The sequence below is a fragment of the Python bivittatus genome, unplaced genomic scaffold (genome assembly GCF_059951505.1).
Source record: "Python bivittatus isolate LINGU-HERP-01145 unplaced genomic scaffold, Pbiv_v1 ctg000220_np1212, whole genome shotgun sequence".
Taxonomy (NCBI): Eukaryota; Metazoa; Chordata; class Lepidosauria; order Squamata; family Pythonidae; genus Python; species Python bivittatus.
This window is the reverse complement of record NW_028277048.1, coordinates 30,848,781-30,869,711: the sequence shown is the minus strand read 5'-3', so window position 1 is coordinate 30,869,711 and position 20,931 is coordinate 30,848,781. Positions and strand designations below refer to the sequence as shown.

General features: G+C 41.5%; 1 protein-coding gene across 7 annotated transcripts in view; it reads right to left on the bottom strand.

Moving 5' to 3' along the window:
* Positions 1-20,931, bottom strand: part of DGKA (diacylglycerol kinase alpha) — a 66,261-nt gene that overhangs the window by 7,880 nt on the left and 37,450 nt on the right. For all 7 annotated transcript variants that reach the window (XM_088138246.1, XM_007427003.3, XM_088138245.1 and 4 more), the window contains 15 exons: positions 20,773-20,849; positions 18,346-18,475; positions 18,044-18,124; positions 17,129-17,178; positions 16,087-16,161; positions 15,046-15,165; positions 13,735-13,852; positions 9,754-9,842; positions 8,680-8,799; positions 7,448-7,546; positions 5,888-5,971; positions 4,142-4,215; positions 3,192-3,266; positions 2,999-3,084; positions 1,795-1,884 (listed from right to left, as the gene is read on the bottom strand). In XM_088138246.1, coding sequence (XP_087994372.1) covers positions 1,795-1,884; positions 2,999-3,084; positions 3,192-3,266; positions 4,142-4,215; positions 5,888-5,971; positions 7,448-7,546; positions 8,680-8,799; positions 9,754-9,842; positions 13,735-13,852; positions 15,046-15,165; positions 16,087-16,161; positions 17,129-17,178; positions 18,044-18,124; positions 18,346-18,475; positions 20,773-20,849 — 1,368 coding nt within the window. The remainder of the gene's footprint in view (positions 1-1,794; positions 1,885-2,998; positions 3,085-3,191; positions 3,267-4,141; positions 4,216-5,887; positions 5,972-7,447; positions 7,547-8,679; positions 8,800-9,753; positions 9,843-13,734; positions 13,853-15,045; positions 15,166-16,086; positions 16,162-17,128; positions 17,179-18,043; positions 18,125-18,345; positions 18,476-20,772; positions 20,850-20,931) is intronic.

Here is a 20,931-nt window from a genome sequence, read left to right as displayed (position 1 = left end):
TGATCTATGATCACACTTTTTAGGAAAGGCCAGGGAAAAAACTCTGTCATCTGGCCTTTTCTCACCTTGTCCAGGCAATCTTCAACTAAGAGTGAATCCAGCCCGGAAGTTCAAGCTTGTTTTTCCTGCTTATATAGTAACACTAATTCACATGCTACTGCTCATATTGGTACTGTTTAAGAGCAAAATTAAGGTTGTTTTCATACTAGCAACTTAAAACATCTTCACAGCATCACCTACCCATCAGTAAAGTGATATAAAGATTGCCTGCTTTACTATTATTTTGGCACAAAAATGGTTGGGTAGCCCTACAAGATGCTATAAATTGCTAGTGTGGAATAACTTAAGCCAGAATGGAAAACAGTTGTGATACAGAGCTAACTCTGTCAGAAGCCCTTAAAAAGCAGAAGTTGATTCATTTCAGATGTGTAGCTGTGCTTTTGACTATTTACTCCTGCTCAGAAAGGCAGTGACCATGAGAAGTATGCAGAAATTAAATGGCTGAGTGGAGATCTGAAGAAAGGGTGCCCCAACTGGGCTTCATCCCTCTTAATTGCTATATCTCATTATAAATGGTGAGGTATTAATACTTGGACTCATATGTTCAACTCATGAATATATGAATTCAAATTCTACAGGTTGGATTTTTTAAAAGATAGAATATGAGAGAAGCCTAATCATGTTGTGGAAGTCTACTTCTAAATGGGATTTATTTAGAGCTCAACTTCATCTGTCTCCTAAAGCTTTAGATTTTGACATCACCTTATTCCCAACAACAAACCTTATTGTCAGAATAGAATCCTTTCCCAGACATACTTCTAGATTTCATTTATAAATGAAGTCTTCTTCCTTCATTGTAATTATTTCATTACAAATTAAAGGTACAGAAAGATATAAATATAATCAAAAGAGCACACAGTAGAGATGAAAAGAAACCAAATTAATGAACCAATGGATTTGGGCCAGTCTCTCTCAGCTCTGGGAAGCAGGCAATGGCAAACTACTTCCAAAATCTTGTCAAGAAAACTGCAGGAACTTGTCCAGGCAGTTGCCAGGTATCAACAATGACTTAAAGACCAGCCCCCGCCCCCCAAATAGAAAGTAGAGTCCTTCATTCACTACTTAGTCCCACTTTAATCAAAACTCAAATTCATAAAAGCAAGCAAGTGAAAAAATCCAAAGCTTCTCTCCATTTTCCTATCTTTTTTTCAGTACAAATAGTTTTTTCTTCTTTCCCTAGTGCAGTTTAGAACTTTTTGATTGCACTTCAATCTAATCTCCCTCTCAAGACTCCAAACCATGTTTAAATTATCAGTTGCTCCTTCTCTGAAACTCTCTGGGTCAGATGCTGATTAGAGTTTCACTACTGCATTCTTTTCCTTAATTGCTGCAATCTTTGTACATGCAGAACTTTTGTTAGAAAAAATGAAAGGTCTCAATTTAACTAATAATTCACATTCCTTGGAGCAACATGGCGTCTCTCGCACATCCATGAGGTGGGGATGGGGCCAAACATCAAGTTTTGGGATCTCCTGGAACCACAATAGACCATACCCAGAATCTACAACTCCAGAAACAAATCAAGAGGCTGACTAAGCTCATTAGTTTGGTTGCCTTCCTCTCAAGTTCCTTTCCATGCTGGTATTCAGTAGGCTCACTGGTCATAACCAAGGCTTGGAAGAAATATGATATGATGAATAGCCTTCATAAGATCAAAGCAAATGCTCAAGCTCTGGGAGTTCATAGGTTTAGCAGAGGGAAGGACTACTAGGCCTGCTGGTAGTTGTTACTCACCTCCACCCCAACGAAGGCAGCGGGCCAGATCATTGCCAGTTCCTAGAGGCAAGACAGCCACTGGTGGCCGGCTTGGTAGGTTGGCTTTATCTGAGGAGGAAGTAACACAAAAAGAATCTGTGCATGATTTGTTAGAATTATTTGGCAACAGTCCTTTCTTTATAGGATGCCATGAGTGAAAACAGGGATGTTAGCTGACAGCCAGTTGGTAGGAAGGTAAGTATGTTACTGATACTTTTAAGTGGCCTTTGGGTTTTGGTGCAAAAAATATTGTTTTAATTAATGAACCACAGCAACTAGGAAACTGTATTCATGTTTCTGAAATACTTACCAATGGTGGTACGATAAAGTCAAGGTTAATGTGGATTTTGAAAATCATTATGTTAGACATGCCATACTGAGCATATGGAACAGATACAAACCCAGGTTGTGCCCAAAAACACCTCTGTGGCTCTCAGCACAAGAAGCATTTTATAGATGAGAAATAATAGGGAAACACAAATGGCTAACTTATCATGAGATACTAGAATTTTGTCAAGGGAAAAAAGAATTTATAGTTTTGAACACTGTAAGACTGAATTGTGTACGAATGATGAACATGTAATTGCTAAAATATATAAACCTTTACTGAAATTTGAAAAAGAAGAACAAGTGAAAGAATGTATGATGAAGTGGGCTAAAAATTTTGGTTATAATACAGATGGAACAATGGGAAAATATGTGGCTGAAAAGACTGAAATTTATGAAATTTATAAAAGACTGAACAATGGAGGAATGGTTGTGAATATGATGGAACTTGCTGAGATGGCTAAATTGACTTCTTTGATCAGAGAAAAGACAATATCTACATTTATTGCTGACTGGAAGCCCCTTATAGGATTTTTGTGTGAAACAGAAAAAAATGAAGTTATGATATATGGTTTTGATGATTAGACAGAATAGATTATAGAAAGAAGAGGGTTATAATTAACCATAGAGTAAGAGGTAAATTTATAATTGTACTTATAACTGCTGTAAAGAAGATTGGAAGCCAATTCTTTGTACAGTATCTTTTTTCTTTCTTTTCTATTTTTCTTTTACTTTTTTTTCCTTTCTTGCACTTTTAGCTTTCTCTTTGATTTCTTTCCTTTTTCTCACTTTATATTAGTTTAGCTTCTATCTTCTTTTAAAAAAATCTTTAATAAAATTATATAAAAATACTTACCAATGGCATCCAAGATCCATCCCACAGTGCCATCACCACCACAAACTAGGATACGGAAATCTGGTACATCTCGGAAAAAATTGAGGCTTGAACAAAAACACACACAAAAATTAGCTACTGATTCTGCAAAAAGACACAAAATATAGGTAAACAGAAAAATCAGACTGATGTACAGAACTTCACATTAACTCACCCAGGTCCAGGACCTCCCTTTAATAAGTTATAAACCTGTCGTGGGTTGAGGAGGTATTGAAATTTCCGCAGCACTCTGCCAACAAGATATAACCAGTCAAAAAAACTACCGCAGTGAAATCTGAACTAGAAACCCAGTTTGACAGAGAAATAAATTTTGAATCCCACAAAACAGGGATGCCAGTGACCTTTAGATCTGATCAGGAACCCCAACTCTGGGTCCCTTGGGAACCTTCCCAAACATGGAGACAAACCATGCTTGTATCTTCTGCATCAGAGATGGCCACCTTTTCAGCAATGGGTGCCAACGTTTTTTAAACAAATGATTGACTAAAAATTAAATATGTCCTATCATTGGTGAAGTTTCAGCAATCTCTCTACAGACAACCTGCAAATTTTCATGCAAAAATATTGAAATTTCACAGAATTTGACAATTTTGATTATTTTATTTTATTTTTTTTTGTATCTTCAAGTCAGTTTTTTGACTCCTGGTGACTGCCTAGACTAGTCCCTGCAGTTTTCTTGGCATGAGTTCAGAAGTGGTTTGCCATTGTCTTCTTCTTCCTTGGGCTGAGACACGACTGTGATAGTGACTGGCCCAAAGTCACCCAGCTAGCTTTGTGCCTAAGGTGGGACTAGAACTCACAGCTTCCCGGTTTCTGGTCTGGTGCCTTAACCACTACACCCAACTTTTAGACATGCATAATTTGTATTTTTTTAATTTAATTTTGGGGTTCCACCAATGATACTGGACTCATGGGCATTATATAGCCAGCCCAGGTTTTATATTATGCCCAAGAGAAACATTTGGGAATGTAAGAAAAAATGAAAAGAACTAAGAAAAGCTTAGTTCTAGCTACTGTGTTCAAAAGCAAAGTTGGCACTGATCCTAAGATGCCTAGCCTGCCCCTACTCCCACATTCACACTTCCAACCCTGTTCCATTCTCACCTCTCTCCTTGTTTTCCACCACTCTTAGGATTGACAAAGACAAGCAAGGGGTGTGTGTCAGGCAAAGGGATGATCTGTAGAAAGGGGTTAGAAACACAAACAGCCTTGGTAAATGGCCAGATCTGACTGCCCTGTACTGTGACAGTAGGATTCAGACTGGGATACAGCACAGCACACGTAGAGATAGAAAAACAGGGATAGACTGGGCTGGGTAGCCAGAAATTACATCAGTCTTAGTCATGCAGCTACATGTGCTTCCCTTTACTATAAGGCTTGTTCCCAGAGTGGTCTATGGATAGCAAAGATGCACATAACAATTCTCATTACTGCTATGAATGTATGTCAATCAGCTTTAAACAAAAAATGTGTTTTTTCTCTTCCATCCCTTAATGGCTAAAATAAAATCAATTGCGCAAACATCTAGGAACATTAACATTATTAATCCCTAGATGTGCCCACCAGAAATAGCTTTGCATTTATCTTCTGATCTGATAAATCTTTCATTGCAATGAGAAGCAGCTGCATCTGGAATGCTCTAAAATAGGTTTCCTTTCCAAATGGAAAGGCAGGATAGCTGGGATTAACAGACAGCTAGGGTGGGAGGGAAGGAAGGGTTCCAGTTCACCCCTTCCCTCTGGTCCTTTTTTTTAGATGTGTTGCTGAATCACAACTCCCAGCACTCTTCATTACTGGCCAAGGTGGCTAGGGCTGCTGGAAGTTGCAGTTGAGCAATATCAGTTCCTCCACAATTTACCACATCTAAATTTGATGTATTGGATGTCTCTTTCGTCCTCCTCTGATTCCAAGGCTGAAAAGGAGAACCTGACAGACCCCCACCCTGTAGCTGGGAGACAACAAGCAGTCAGCCATCTGTGCGTAACAACCCAGGCCCAGTACAGGTGACTGCTGTTCAGAGGCACCCGCAGGATCTGATGCTTTCATCATTTTGAAACAGCTCTCCCTGTTTTGTCTGTATGGGATGTCACAACACACATACAAAAGGGGTGGGGTTTGCAGGGTGGCAGCACAATGCTGATTTTGTCATTTGCCCCCCAGCTCTCCTTTGTGGTCCCCTATGCTGGCGATTCAGAGAGTGCCAAGCCTTCAAGGATGCTGTCAGCTAATGGAGAGCCAAGCAGTGGAAATTGACATGTCTCCTGGAGAGGAAAGGGCATCAGTTCTTCCACTTAGGCAAGGCCTTGAACCCCAGTTCATTCAGGGCATCTCCCAGCCTCCCTCCTCATGTTGGAAGCCACTCTCCCTTACCAGACCCGTGTTCCTCTGACAGGCCCTGCTTATGACCTCTGGGCTGGATATGGCCGCTACAATGGCTCAGACTACTGGACTGCAACAAGGCCTGCTCTTCTTGGCAACTGAAGCTCCAGCTATGAGTTACAGGCAAACAATACTTTCTCTGCAGGTCTTTCTCTGCCTAATTCACAGCCTGCAGCTCCTCCGTTGATTTATGACCAAACTAAAAAAAACCCAACGTTGGAAATGTGCTAATTGCCTCTGCTTGTTACCACTCACCCTAGTTTCTAACAAGTACTGATAACAATAATTTCAGCATAAAAGTGCTGATTTTCATTTTACACACAGGGGAACAGGCAGCCCCAACGATGGCCTCTCTTCCCTCCCACCCTGCTTACCCCAACCCTGAACAGCAGGGAGTGCTCAGAGAGCTCCGAGCCCTGAGAGGGATGGAGGGCTTGGCAACCAGCTCCATCCACGTAACCCCAGACTCACCCGCAAGGCCTGTCCCTCAGGAGTAGTGAATGGTTGAACTGGTTCATCTGAAGGGGTCCCGTTCTTTTGGCTGTTCTGCCGTTCCTGTGACACACAGGGGGAAAGGCAAGTGGGACACCAGAGCTGGGCAGCAGCTGGGAGAGAAAGTTTTGGGTAGGAATGCCACAGGCATGGCCTGTAAAAAACAGCTCCTGTCTTGATGGTTATGTTTGCAGGTCTCCAGAACCAAAACAGATCAGTTCCTTCCTCTTTCAAGCAGATGGTCTGCTTTGATCTGGAGGGGTTTTTTTCCCCCTTCCCAAGCACAAAGGGATTATTGCTCAAAGCTTTCTCAAAGTCTTTGCTCTTTTGAAACTGCTCAGAGGAGCAGCTTGTGCTTAGTCCCTTACCGATGCAAAGTCATCTCATTTCATCTATTCACTAGCCTGTTCTGGGGGGGAGGCATTTCATGATTGGCAACCCCCCCCCGCCAAATATTTTACACTGCTTCTCAAAATAAGAAAGGAGGTTGCGTGTACATCAGAAGTGGGGTGAGTGTGCTTCTACAGCAGATTCCCCGGATGAATATCGGAAGCTGCTTTATTCTAAGTCAAACTATTGCTCAATCTATGGCAACTTTGTACGTACTGACCGGTAGCACTTCTCCAGGAATGCCAAGAATTGAACTGGGAGCCTCCTGCATGCCTGGCATGTGCTCTGTCACTGAGCTGTGGCCCCTCCCTCTGACTCTCCTCTTGTAGATTAAATTACACTGCAAGTAGCATACGATGAAGGCAATTTGAACCTCAGAGAAACATACGTTCTTCCTCCTAAGTGCTACACGCACAGGAGGCTGCACCCCCCCCCCCAAAGGAATGAAACTAAAACAGTTTAAAAATAACTTTGGGCCATTCCTCCCAAAAGAGGAAATAGACCCAAACATCTCTTGCAGCAGCATCAACATGATAAATGACACACTGCACACCCTGGGTTGGTTGTTTTTTTTTTAGTTTTTTTCTTTTCCATCCACTGCTTTTTGTACCCTTTTGCTTGAAAAAAGAGTTCTGGAGAACTTGGAAATCTGCATTCCAAGCTTCTGTGGCATTTGGACTGGTCCCGATAAAGATATTGCCCAACTAAGGATTTTTTTTTCCTTTAAGAACTGGCACTGCTTACTTTCCTTTTTTTACGTGCGTGGTATGGATGTGTTTTAAATATCTATGCTACCGCCCAAGCACATGCAAAACAACATGAGAGGATCCATAACAAAATAAGCATGCTTTCCTATTTTCCCCTCTCTTCTATGTGTTGGATGAGAAACACGGTCCTTCTTGTTGTCAGTCATACTGTTCTGTTGAAGTTTAGAGTAATCTTTGCATACAGATCAGTGTTTCTCAGTCTCAGCCACTTTAAAATGTGTGACTGGCTGGGGAATTCTGGGAGCTGAAGTCCACACATCTTAAAGTGGCTGAGATTGAGAAACACTGATCTATATGCAAAGATTACTCTAAACTTTGCCTTTAAGTTTCTGCACATGACTGTCAATTACAATAACTGTCTGAAAAGACTCCTTGCTCTTACCAATACAACAGGGTAGATTGCTGAAGGAGGCAGGATATGGTCCCTGAGGATCCCGCAGTCACAGGTGGAAGGCATGAGAGGCAGGCACTCATCATGGATCTAGAAGATCAAGACACACAGCAAGTGTTTCTCAATGCCGGGTTAGGCCTCAAAACATTGAAAGTGGGCAGACACCCCACCAAAACCTTAGATACAACTTTTTCTTCCCTCTCCCAGGGAACATCAGGTTGGGTTCATTACTTATGATTTTGCCTTCTGTATCATGAAGCAAGGGGAAAAAAACCCTACTTTGAGTTGATAAAACAAGATTTTGACTTGGATATAGAAGGCTGAATTCTAAATTTTTGGAAGAAATGAACAGTAAGCTTTTTGAAGATTACATCAGATTTTACATCATATACGCCATATATGAAAATTAGGTATGCTTATATGAAAACAAATTGTACTCCTTTGCAAGAATGATGTCCTGTAAAGGCAATTTGTTAAACAAACAATGACCTTATCTATGCCTCTGCCCTTCCAACTCTATATCCATCTATATCTACGAAAGAGTCAATATTCAAAGTGATGTGAGTCTGAAACCTGAGAAGTAAACTGATAAATCCCAACTATCTCCAAAATACATTTATTTGTGTATACAGTATTTCTAAAACAGGGAAACATATATTTTTAGACATTGATGAAAATTATCTGGCCCTGGCAAAATATCCATGGGGTCATCATAATGTTGGACAGTTAATCTATTAATAGGTAGAGAGCAGATACGGTTAGGGCTTCTGCTCTACTACAACCCTCATTTAGATCCTCCTTTCCCCAAAAATGCTCCTGAGAACTCTTTCCTTTGTATTCTCCTTCCCTTTCAGTTTCATTTGAAATATATTATATAATTAGAGATGGCATAAATAGAGGCCCAAGAAAGAAATGTCTTAGTGAAATAAGCTCTGCACAATCCCATTTCAGGCTTTCTTTAAACAGAAATGGCAAATGTGGGACAACCTAACCAGAATACTGACCACAGCATAGTCCTTTTCCTCATGCTGTAATCCCAGGGAATATTGCCCCTCTCCACAGACCCCTAAATAATATTTCCCCAAATTTCCCTGCCAGGCAAATGAACTTTTCTTGTGCATGAACTACCTACAGAATAAAAACCATCTAATGAGAATCCCCTCCTGATTTTTGATGGCAGTATCCCCATTTAAAGCAAGGAGAATCATGAGTCATCAACTTGCCTTTTGATGGCACCAGACACAGTGCATGCCTGTGAGGCTCTGGAAACTCTTAATCTTCTTTTGACACTTGTCACACTTACTGCCGTCACAGCCTCCTCTTACCCAAACATGTGCTTGCACCTATAGGAGGGAAGTGAGGAATAATGAAATCTGGAGAGAAAACTAGCGGGCTGGATCAGCCCAACTGCAGCCCCCAAGCTATGGGTTCTACCTTCCTGACACTCTTCAAAAGAAGGGAGGTCTAAGAAGATAAAATGGGGACAAGGGAAGGGATGGGAACTAGAACTCCTGGGATCTTCTTGGCATTCTCTCTCACCTCTTGCAGGCAATTTAGTTAAAAGTAAGAATACTGTAAGTTTTCAAAAGCAAGGACTGAAGTTTTAATCACTCACTACTGAATGAACTAAAGTCTTCAGGATTAGATAGCAGTAGGGGTGGGCAGCTGTAACCACACATGGTTCCTCCAGCCTGTTCATTTGCTACTGAGAATCCATTGCTAATTTGAAAAATAGTAGCAAAGATACATAAGGGAGAATGGTTTCTTGTCTGCTCCCATGCCACACTTCTGGCCCTCCCATAAGTACCTAATTGGCCACTACCAGAAACAGAGTATATATTTTATTTACTTTTAAATTAAATATTAATTTAGACATTGTCTTTTTAAAAAGATGACCCCTTTTGGCTGTCACATACTTTTTTCCTGGTTTTTTTTTTAATACGTCTCTCAGCGTACAATACAAGTTGTATGGAATGTATGGAAAATACATTCATTCCTCCAAAAGACTTCTGGAGGTGATTATGACACTGATACCAAGGCCAAGGAAGGGCAGAGATAACAAATGAGTCAGGGCAAAAAGGAACAACTGCCTGGGATATAAAAAGGGTCAATTTTGATCTCACATACTGAGGAATGGAAACAGGAGAACCGCCTAGATTTCTTAGAAGAATGAAGGGATGGATTGGGAAGATGAAGGAGACAATGGAAACTGAGAAACCAGAAATCCTGGATAGTGAAGGCAGAAATACAGAAGGCTGGCTGATAGATGCAGAACCCTCCCTTGCTAGGTTACTCACGTTGGTGTCACGGCGGTTCTTGGCATAGGTGCTGATGCAGCTTGGAGGAGCCTTCCGAGCACAGCGTTCATGCACTGTGTACTTACAGACTGTTGGAAAAAAGAAGGATGGATTCAATGACATGCTAGTAGAAACTAAATAAGCACTTTTTGCCCACAAGCAGCATACAGCTTTTCTGTATTCTGTATAAAATTTCTCCATCAAGAGTTGATCTTACAAACTTAGTGTAGCATCTCCTCCCCTCCCTCCCTATAGCTTCCTCGCCCTTATTTTTTTGTTGAGTATTTTTTCAGACATAGAGATCCAGCAACCATGTTCACATGAAACAGCTGAACCACCCTGGTGCTATCCTGGAGAAAGGCCCCCATGTGCCAGCAGCAGATAAGCAGGGAAGGCCTGATTAAATGATCAGCAGCCATTTTAAAGAAATCTAGCTAGGCAAAAATCACATTAGAAAAATCTGTGGTGAGTGACCCAGTCAGGATCAGCATCATCAGACAAAATTGGAGGTGGTTGATCAAGGCACCCTGAATCCCTTTCTGCCAGGTTTATCCCCAAACATGAATGTCATGGAGAGGAAAGGCTGAAAAATAAAAGAACCAGAGGAGGAATTTCTAAAGAAGTCCTGTTTTTTGTGGGGCCACTTTGGATATTTGCCTGGAAGAGAGGGTTAACCTGTTATTAAGTCTCTCTTCTATGTTCACATGACATGTTGACCGTGGAAGATTAGCTATTGTAGGATAAAAGCAACTTTCTCTAACCCCACTCTTGGTTTAAATATTCACATGACACACTAACCTGTTTAATGACCCAGTTTAGTGTGTGATGAGAACACAGCTAAAAAGAAACTCTTGGAAAAGAGAACACGAGAATTTAGCAGAGTTTTATCTTCTTGTTTAATGTCAACATTAATTCTTAGGCTTCTGCTAAGCACAAGCAGACTGTTGTTGAAGGAATTTCACCCTTTCTAAATAACCAAGCTGCAACTGTTTTGAATTTGGAATGCTGAGAGAGATTTCTGGGTTGGCATTCTTTTCTCTCTCTCTCTGAATGTTTTATAAACACCCAGAGAAAAAAATTGCTGGCTTGTTCAGAGGCAGAGAAAGCTAATGTTATATTTCTAGGTGGCCAGATCACACAAATATTCCAAGTACTGAAGAAGAAATAATCCTTAACAAGCAGCCTTGCACTGCTGTGAGTACAGGATACACACATGTACACATATATGCAATGTCTCTAGCTATTACATATATCTAAAAAGGTATTTTTTTAAAACATGAAGAACACTAGTGAGACTTGTATATACTAGTGCTTGTTTCACAGGGAGGGAAAATCCTCAAACTGATCCAAATAGAATCCATAGCAGAATTCTTTTACATCCATTTTTTACTTAAGAATATGTAAAGACAAATGCTTGTCCTGGATAAATTAAGTTACTGCCATTATGAATGCTGTACTTGATGTCCGGTCCACGAATGTAAATTGTCAACATAATTAGTGACGAGCAGTGTTACTGTGCTCCTGCAGGTGGCAGCACGGGGCTGACCTTGCCTGGCTCAGAAGCCAAGCAGAAGAGACCTCATTAAAACTTGGATGGGAATCCATCACAGAATACCAGAATTGAAGGCTGGATTAGGAAGTCAAAAAAATATCAGAAGGTGGCAACAGCAAACAGCTTTCATTCTGTTAGTGAGAAAACTGCATGGTTCAGTTTACACAATCACCGGGAATTGAGCTTGACTTCACCGCTAATTTAAAACATGATCTCACCCATCCAAAACCTATCCAATTTTATGAACCAGGTTTGAAAGGTTTCTCCTTTCTTTTACAGGGGCAGTTAAACTGGGTAACTCAAGGGGTTGCATGCTCTTTTGTGACATTTTCATTGGTCCTCATAGAAAATGATGGCTTCTGGAAATCCTTTCTTTTTTCCTTTAAAGAAAATTTAAGTTTCTTGTCCTCGTGATTATGGAGAACTTACACAGCAAACACATGATGATGAAGGAAATTTATTCTAATCTAAATTTATTTTCCAGCTTTGCTAATATAAGAATATATAACTTTTATTGTTGTCTGGTGAGAATTCTTATGTATTTCATCCAAGGTAAAAGACAGATCATACCCAAGGTAAAAGACAAATTACAGCTAGGAATAGCAGGTTCATATAGAACTTTGTGACTAATTCAATCCAACTGCAATCTCCATCTCCAGACTGAGTCTAAACAGAAAACTTAATGGCCACAACCAATTGGCTTAATCTTTGCACTTAAAAAAAAAGAAAGAAATCTTTCTTCCACCTGTTTGCTGCATTATTTCATCTGACAAAGAGTTCTGGGCAACTCAAAGTGATGAACAGTGTTAAAGTACAAAGCAAAATCTGCATGTGATTATACAATGGTTTGTTTTGCTGTTTTTGTACTGGTTTTTTTTTGTTCAAAAATAAAATATTTGATTTGATTCTCAAGGAGAAGCTTGAAGAGGAAGTGCTTCTGCCGCGGGGGTGGAATTCCATGGAGTTTTCAAAGCAAAAATACAAGCATGTAGTTTTTGAGAATCCACATATTTGATCACCAGAAATTTCTGGGTAGTCAATTTCAGCCATAAGAGAAACCTCTAAAAGCCTCATCCTCCATTACAGTAGCGCTGGCCAAGCTGCAAGAAAGCTCTTAAGGAAAGTCCCCTTTCATTTTCTTATTAGGTTTTCCCTGGGAACTGTTTGAATTATTACAGAAACATGGAAATCTAATTTGGCAAAAGGCCATGACTGTGCTAGATTTAGATTTTAGAGAAAAACATTTTCTCCACTATAACCCCCACTTCTGAAAAATTGTAATTGAATAAAAATAAACAACTCTTTTACCTTTTTCTGGGGTTAGGTACAATTCTAAACTTAGGATTTTTTCAGTTGTGCCTAATATGTAATATATAATCCAATAAGAGAAACCTGTGAACAACATTAATCTTCACAATGAAGTTACTAGATCTGATTTTAGGTTACAGAATTCTGGATTTGGACCAGTTAACTAAGTTAACACACGACATGGGTCATAGAATCCATGGTACTGCTTCTTTGGCAGATGGCTGGTGATTTGAAATGCATGTATACATCACTCCCTATACAGGTAGGAGAGTCTACTGAGGGAAGAGGGGTCTTTTTTGGTTCTTATTACAGCTTTCAAGTGCCGATGCAAATCATTCTAGTAGCATCAGAAATCTCAGGATCCACAGGAGATCTTTATCACATTGCTCCTTTCCATGTCACTGTTGCCTCCCAGAAAAGGGCAAATGATATTAGGACAAGGAACCATGTTGTAGCAATGGCCACTGTGCAACTAAAGTCATGTTGGGAGGGGCCTTTGGACATGACATTTGTCCATACCTTGTTAGCAGAACTAAATGTCAGAAAACACAGGGAGCATTGTGCTTTTTTCTCCATTCTTCCTGGTCACATCTAAGACAATTTACCCAAATCTGGTGCAATTCCCCAACCAGCAGGACCTTCTGGGGAGACTACACCCGGATAATATGTTGAACAATATGATGCCATCCTACTCTATGAGAGATGTTAGCTGGCAGAGTGGTGAAAGAGCCACAGAAACACAGCAATTCCCAAGGAAGGACCAAGTTTCATGATACAGCACCTGCCTTGCACGCAGGAGATTCCAGTTTTTCTAAGTGTCTTCAGAGAGGGCTGGGAAAGACTCCTGTCAGACCAAGTTCAATCTGATACTGCCAGTCAGGACTGACACAACTAGGCTAGATGGATCAATGGAGTGACTTGGAACATTGCAGCTTCTCATTCGATCTACTAGGATCTCTGCTAAAGCAGTGGCTGGAGGAAACACTCTCCTCCTGCTTCCACCATCAGAGTTGTCTCAAGCCCCTTAAAGTGCTGGAAGCCTGAGCCACCAGGAAGACGGACGGACCATGGAGCCATACCCCCTCTTCCCACACAACCCCAGGAGAGAGCAACTCACTCACAAGTACAGCGCAGCCCCTGCTTGCGTAGCCCCAAGAGCAGCGTCTCACACACATTGCAGTAAACAGGACGGTTAAAGTGCTTCAGGCGCCACAGGTGCTGCCCGTCGTCTTTCATCGTCTGAAGCAATGGAGAAAGTCAGCCATTAAGGAGAAGGTTTTTGGGGTGGCTGGTTTGGGAGCCGAAGGGAAGGGGAGGTATCAAGGCTCCCTGAGGGGGAACAGAAGATTGGAGTGGAGGCAGGATTTGGGATAAAAGTTGCTTTTCCTGAGCACAAAAGTAGTATTACTTTTGGAGGATGCATGGAACGGCTTGCACCTAAATGTCCATTGTATTCAAGCTCCCCGGAAAACAGAAATTTCTGTTCGTGCCTCCTCAAAGAGCAATTAGATTGTTGTGGAGAAAAATGCAACCAAGTTCACTATGAGACCACACAGCTGTGCCCTAGGAGCAAACGAGGGCCATTTTTAACCTTTCACCTGCCATAGAACACACTTGCCCAGACCACTTTTTTTTCTGCTGCGTCCTGCCTTCATCTTGTTCCTAGCCCAAGAGCAAGGTGGCCTTAAGTCCTCTTAGTTGCCTGAGTAATGTTTTCCCCCTTAAGCCAACCCACATCCAAAGCTGCTTGAAACATTTAAAATCGGTTAGTTTCACCATTTGTTATGTCAGAGGTGAAATCAGGTGCTTAGCTGAAGGTCGTATGGCCATTTCAGGATGATGCTGGCCTTTTCCTCCAGTCCCCAGTCAGCCTTACACGCCATCATCCTGCTGCAGTTCCCAATGGAGCTGGAGACAGCAACAGAATTGCAAACAGCGCTAGACTACCAACTGAACAGTCCTCTAAGTGCTTTAACTCCCTGGCCACCACCAGTTTAGGGGAAGGCTGAAATAGCAGAACAGTGGCATGCCAGAATATCCCCTCCCCCCCAGGAGCATGGAGAAATAGGTAATATCTTGTTTGTTGTCTATAGAAAAAGGGGGGAAAGGGGAGAGAAATCCTTAGTAAAAATGCTGCTTATGACACAGTTCTCTGTGTGATTCTGAACTGTTTTTTAAAATGTTTAACTTGATTCACCCTGGGGTACAACAGAATAGGAGATAGGAGCAGGGTCACTGGAAGGAGCCTAGAGGTGAGAGACAGCCAGACCAGCATCCCTACTCTAGTGTCATGATGGGAAGACGATGGATCAGGGAAGGCAAAGAAATCAGCCAATTGCTTTCCTTATCATGTGTTGCACAAGAAAATCAAAACACCACATTCAACAGTGAGTTAGAACCAAGGCAAAAAGGCCTTTGTCCCCTGCACTTACCGCCTCCAGCCCGAGTAGCACCAGGAGGGGGACAGTGGTGGCACCACCGCGGAGCCATTCAGAGAGAGAGACAGTACCGCTGCTATCATAATCAATTTCACGCATCATCTCCTGCAGGATCTGGGTGGAGGGGAGGGGAGATCCGAAAAGGGGAGCCTTAGGAGGGAGCAATTTCCCTGCTTGTTGCATTTCATTTGTCCCAAACTGGCTTGCAACCCTCATTTTAAGAGGAGCATTTCGAGAGCATGCCTTTCTTTGTAAAAGAAGCTACAATTATCTGCAGCATAAGGCAGGCACCACTCTTTCCTCATGCACAACACTGAACTGGTTCCTCATTCCCAGGTCCTTATTCATGCAAATCTTTGAAAAACAGCTCCATTAATAAAGTGAAAAGAAACCCCAAGTTAAGATAATGCTGTATCTAAAATTAGGCACAGAACTAATCTTATGCCTTCTGAATTAGGAAAACCAGCCCTTCAACGTAAATCATTCAAAACAATAATACATAATTATCCCTCATACCCATCCAGCATCCCTCATTCTTCTGTACACATATCTAAATGGCAACAACTATTGAGCAGAAACACGGAGTAAGAGCTTATACTCTCTCAACCACTCTATCTCCTGGAAAAAAAAAAAAACCTGAAAAAAAGATCCTCCTCCAAAACCCAGAAAACTCAAAACCTCTCTCATCTCTTAACAGAAGCAGAAAAGGAAGACACCATTTTATTAGGTAAATCCCATTAACTAAATACTGATTCTATATTAAAGTGCCATATCCTGCTGTACCTCATTTAGCTCTAGGTTCCTTCTCTTCCAACTGACTCCTCATCTTTCCTCCTAAATGCACAGAGTTTGGGCTTTTTCCCTTTTGGCGCTGTTGCAAAAAGTATCATTGACAGCAACCCCAGTTCCAGAGCCCCTGACACAGACACCTTCATTCTGAAGCCAACAGAGCCCATCATGGTCATATAAGCATATATATGTCGTAAGTAGATGGGGAAGGGGTACAAGAAGCAATTGAAGGAATTCTGCACTTACTGGTTTAAGCTCAGTGACATCCCAGTCCAGATATTCAGCTACGCGCATCATCTGTGTTATGATGCGATCTACTTCCTAGAGAAGAACATAGTTTAGAACCAGTATTAAAGTGTGGTGGCTCATATGAAAGGGCCAGCATGCAAGCATTTGCCAGTCTGGCACCTCCAACCATGTTAGACTATAGTTCCCAGAATTCCTAACAACGGATATCCATGATGTTGTAGCCCAGTATATCAAGGGGAACTGTGTTGGTGAAGACTGACAGAAGGTAAATTTAGAGCTCAGATTAAAAGCAGGTGCCCCCAGTTCTTATCAGAGAGTAGAAAGGAATCAAACAAAAACAGTATGTCCTAGCCTATTGAAAATGAGATATTCTTGGCTTCCAGGAGATAAAGTGATGGGGCAAAGTATCACCTGCTGATTTCCTTCCTGCCATGCAGCTGTTTAATTAGAAGGGAACAAATTTCTTCTCCCTCCCAAAGCCTCCACAGGATGTGGTCTCCAGAGTACCTTCAGAAGTTTTACCAAAATATCCTTTATAATATGAAAGAATGGGAACCCTCATTCCTAAAACTTCTAAGAATTATTTTAACTGTATTTAATTATCTTGATTTAACCGTGATTACATTTATACTCACATTAAATCAAACCAAATTTAATTTTTGTTGTGGCCTCACCACAGCCCCTGGAGCAAGTTCACTGCACTCTGCTCAAAACCAAAAAAGATGGTACCTTTTGGTGCTAAACAAACAGGAACCAACGAAAATCAGACTGATATAAACTAGCAGGTGGGTCAGCTATATTGCAGCACAATACTTCATCCACAGCACTACTTTGGAAAGATTTGTATGGAAAGATTTGGCATCAAAATACCTTGGGCCTATTCCAGCACAAAAAGCTGGGCACTGTGTTGTGTGTGTGTGTGTGTGTGTGTTGTGTGGATAAACCAGTTCTTCTGCCTGAAGTGAAGTCAAAAGGGGCAGGGAGATGGGATCCAGTTCCAAAAGTCTATATAATCTTCTCATGGCCTCATGCTACTTACTGAATTGTCAAGAAGACCATTTCCATCTTTGTCATAAAGCTTGAAGGTGACTGTGGGAGGAAAAAAGGAAATCAGAAATGGAAGCTTCTAGATGAGGGATCACCAAATATATGCAACTGTGCCTTTACCCTCTTGCTCCAGGCATCTTCCCACAATGTCAACAATTCATCAAGGGTTTTTGTTTAATCTTACATGAGGAAGGCAAAGCATATTACTAAAGCAGGCTTCTTCAGTTGGAGAGCAAGATGTATTTCTTTTGCACACACCCTGCACAAATTCCCAAACAGTTTAAAAGGTCAGGTTTCAGAAAAGATTTCAAAGGACTTCTACAAATTTACTGTAGAGCATCAGAGGCATTCTTATGTTGACAAAACTGTATGGGCTTAAGAGTGATATCAGGAAAAGAATGACCGTTGTCTCACACAAATGGGAGACGAACATGATTGCCCAGAGCATACTAGAGAATGCTACCCCTCTGAATATCAAGCCAGTTAAAACCTCTTTCACAGAAAAGTGAGTAAAAATTAATCAAAATTATATGTACATATGATAATATATTTGGCAGGAGACTCTTGGAATGTTAAAGTGGTATTTATGAGAAGGAAGGAAGGAAGGAAGGAAGGAAGGAAGGAAGGAAGGAAGGAAGGAAGGAAGGAAGGAAGGAAGGAAGGAAGGAAGGAAGGAAGGAAGGAAGGAAGGAAGGCAGGCAGGCAGGCAGGCAGGCAGGCAGGCAGGCAGGCAGGCAGGCCAGAGATATGTTAATGACAGCAAGTTGATTCTCTGTCCTGAAGAAATGCCAAGATCAGATTTTCTCTGTCACAATGTGCCTCTCCTCCCCACTCATCCACCAAAAATCAAGCTAAACTGAGACCTTTGGCTGCTACTCCTGCTCTCTTGATCTTTTGCAGTACTCACATTCCAGTTTGTCTTCAGGCCTCCCGCCTTCTAGCAGTGAGAAGTAACAAGAGACGTCATTGACGCAAACGAAACCACTGGCTGAAAAGCAGAGAGTACATTGGGTTAAGATGTGTTGGTAATCCTTCATCCTAGGAACTGCAAGATATTCCAGCTGCCAAACCAAACCCTCACCAACGAGATCCTTGGCAAAGAGAGATATTGGACAAGGAGGGGACAGAAAAGATGCAAACCCACCTCCTTCCCCAAACCCTCAGAGAAAAGACAATGTTTTATGGGAGGCAGTTTGCCAGATGGGATACCTGGCTCTTTTGTCGCTTGTCCTGCTGTAGTCTGGAAAGACATGAAGAGGTGACAGCAAAGTTCATCAGAGATCTCCTCTGCTTCCAAGTAGGTTTTCAGGAAGAGCTTGAAGCCTTCAAAGTCTATTAACTGAGAACAGCATTATCAGAGGAATAAGGCAAAGCAAAAGAGAAGAATGCAAGGAATCACAACTACTGATTGTATTGCATTGCATTCTCTACTGATTGTGCCAAAAGTGGAGCTTTGAATCAGATAATAATGTGTCACTTCAGTGCTAGATATATTATTATATGCAGGGAAGGGTAAAAATTTTCTCCTTTCTCATTTTAATGGGAAGGGGGATGGCTGTTCCCCATTGCTTGGTTGCTACTGGAACTAATGAAACTGTGATTAATGGACCCAAGAAGGAATCATCATACAAGAAGAGTAATTCAAACAAGAAGAACATGTGGGGTGATGGGGGGGGGGGGAGACAGATTTAGGATGAGCCATAGTGGGGCTATAGAATGTCAGAATATAGGAAGGGAGGCTAAAGTCAGTTTTTATGATATATGTCACCTTAAGTGTTCTATCTGAACAGAAAGATGGAATATAAGTAGACTAAAAAACCAGTATAATTAGCAAAAGGGATTGTGGGACAAAAACTCATTTTGGTTAAAAAGCTAGTTCATTGCAGACTAGAAGATGAGACTGCAAAACTCACAGAGCCTGGAGGGAGGTCATGAGTGGCTGCCACATAACTGAGTTCTATACTTCTGAATGTGTTCAGTTTAAATGAAGGAGTGGGAGAATATCATATCTGAGAGTAACATAAAATGTATTAAAGGATTCACCAACATCTCAGAAGGCAGGAATAAATCCTCAAATAACTGACAGAATGGAAAACAAAAAACAAAGGCCAAGTTCTTCATAGATGGGTGGGGGGAGTACACTAGGGTGAACAGTAGAAAAGAAATTTAGTTAATGAAACAAAAGAAGACCCAGGAGTGCAACCAAGCTGAAGTATTAGTAGTAATAATAACAATAATACTTCAAACTGTACTTAAAGTTATGCTTTCAGTTCTGGGCAAGAAACATTTTGAGAAGGATGTGGACTGGAGCTAGACAATGCAGTACTTTCCAAATGTTTTGGCCTACAACAACTTCTTGCTATTGGTCATGCATGCTAGAGCTGAGTCCAAAACATCTGAAGGTCACCATGTTGCCTACCACTGATAAGACACAATGAGATTGGTTCAGAGGATGGCAACAAAGGCCCTTGGGAATACAGAAAATAAGTCTTAGGAAAAAAGATGAAAGGAAATGGGTATTTGTAGCCTGGTGAAGAGAAGACCAATAGAGGGAATCTGAGAGCCCCTCAGGTAGTCTTGGAAAGAGTTATCACACAAGAGTGGACAAAGGGTTGTTCTCTGCCTCTTCAGGAAGTAGAGCTAGAACTAGATTACAAAATGGTAGGTGTTATATAAACATTAGGAGAAATGTTTTAATCACACGAAAGTTTGACAACTGAACCAATTCCTTGGGGGGGGTCCTCTCTGCTGGAAGTCTTCAATCAGAATCTGACTGATATCTTCTAGCTCTAGCACTGGATTTCCTGTCCTGAATTGGGCATTGGACTACAATGCCTACAAAGCCCTCTCTATAATTCTATGGCTCTGTTTGCATAGCACAGCTGACCCATACTAGCATCTCACTTTCATATGTCAACCATCTGAAATAGCTGGGTCAGACAGCAACCATATTTTTAGTCTCCCTCTCCCACTAACTGCTACAAAGAAGGCTGGAATGCAGTCACTTCCCTAACCACTTCCTGCATTTTTTTATTTTCCTCCAGGAGGGAGATAGGCATGGGCAATATGGGCATTGTGCTACCTTGGATAGGCTTCAGAGAGCCACATTCTACCTCACTTGTTTCTGCTCCTTTTTCTCATGCACAACACCAGTGTGACCAAAAAGTAGTTGAAACCAAAACAGCCACACAGATGAACCATTTCCCTAAATGCAGTTCCATTTTCATGGGGCCTCTCTAGGACTTTATCTTGATCATAGATACTGGGAGAGATCATTAACCTTTACAAAGTATGGTTATGACATGGCAGAGGAGTTGATGGAAGAGTGGTTTAGTTGAAAACAAGATCAGGTCTCTCTGGAGCTAAATCTAACCCACTCTGGGTCAAACAGCTGGGTTTCAGAGTTTATATGACACTTTTACTGCCCTCCATGACATCCCATGATGCAGTTAAGCACCATGGAAACACAGGTTCTATGCGTGAAAGACAGAAGACACCCAAAGTAGTACACAGGTTTTGGAAAGATGTCATATTGATCTGCAAGGCCACCTTGGCTGTAAACACTTAGGGCAAATATACAATCTAGCAAGGCAACAGATGAAGATGTTTGTGGGAGAAGAAGAGGAGGATACTCACATCCCCTTGCAGATGTTGGGACAATGTACCCTCTCCATAAAATTCCTTCAGCACATCCTGCACTTTCTTGCTGCTGTCTGTAGAGCAAAGAAAAATGAAGATTGAGAAGGGGGGGGGGAAGTGTAGGAACTGATACAGTACATGCCATAACCAGGAGAT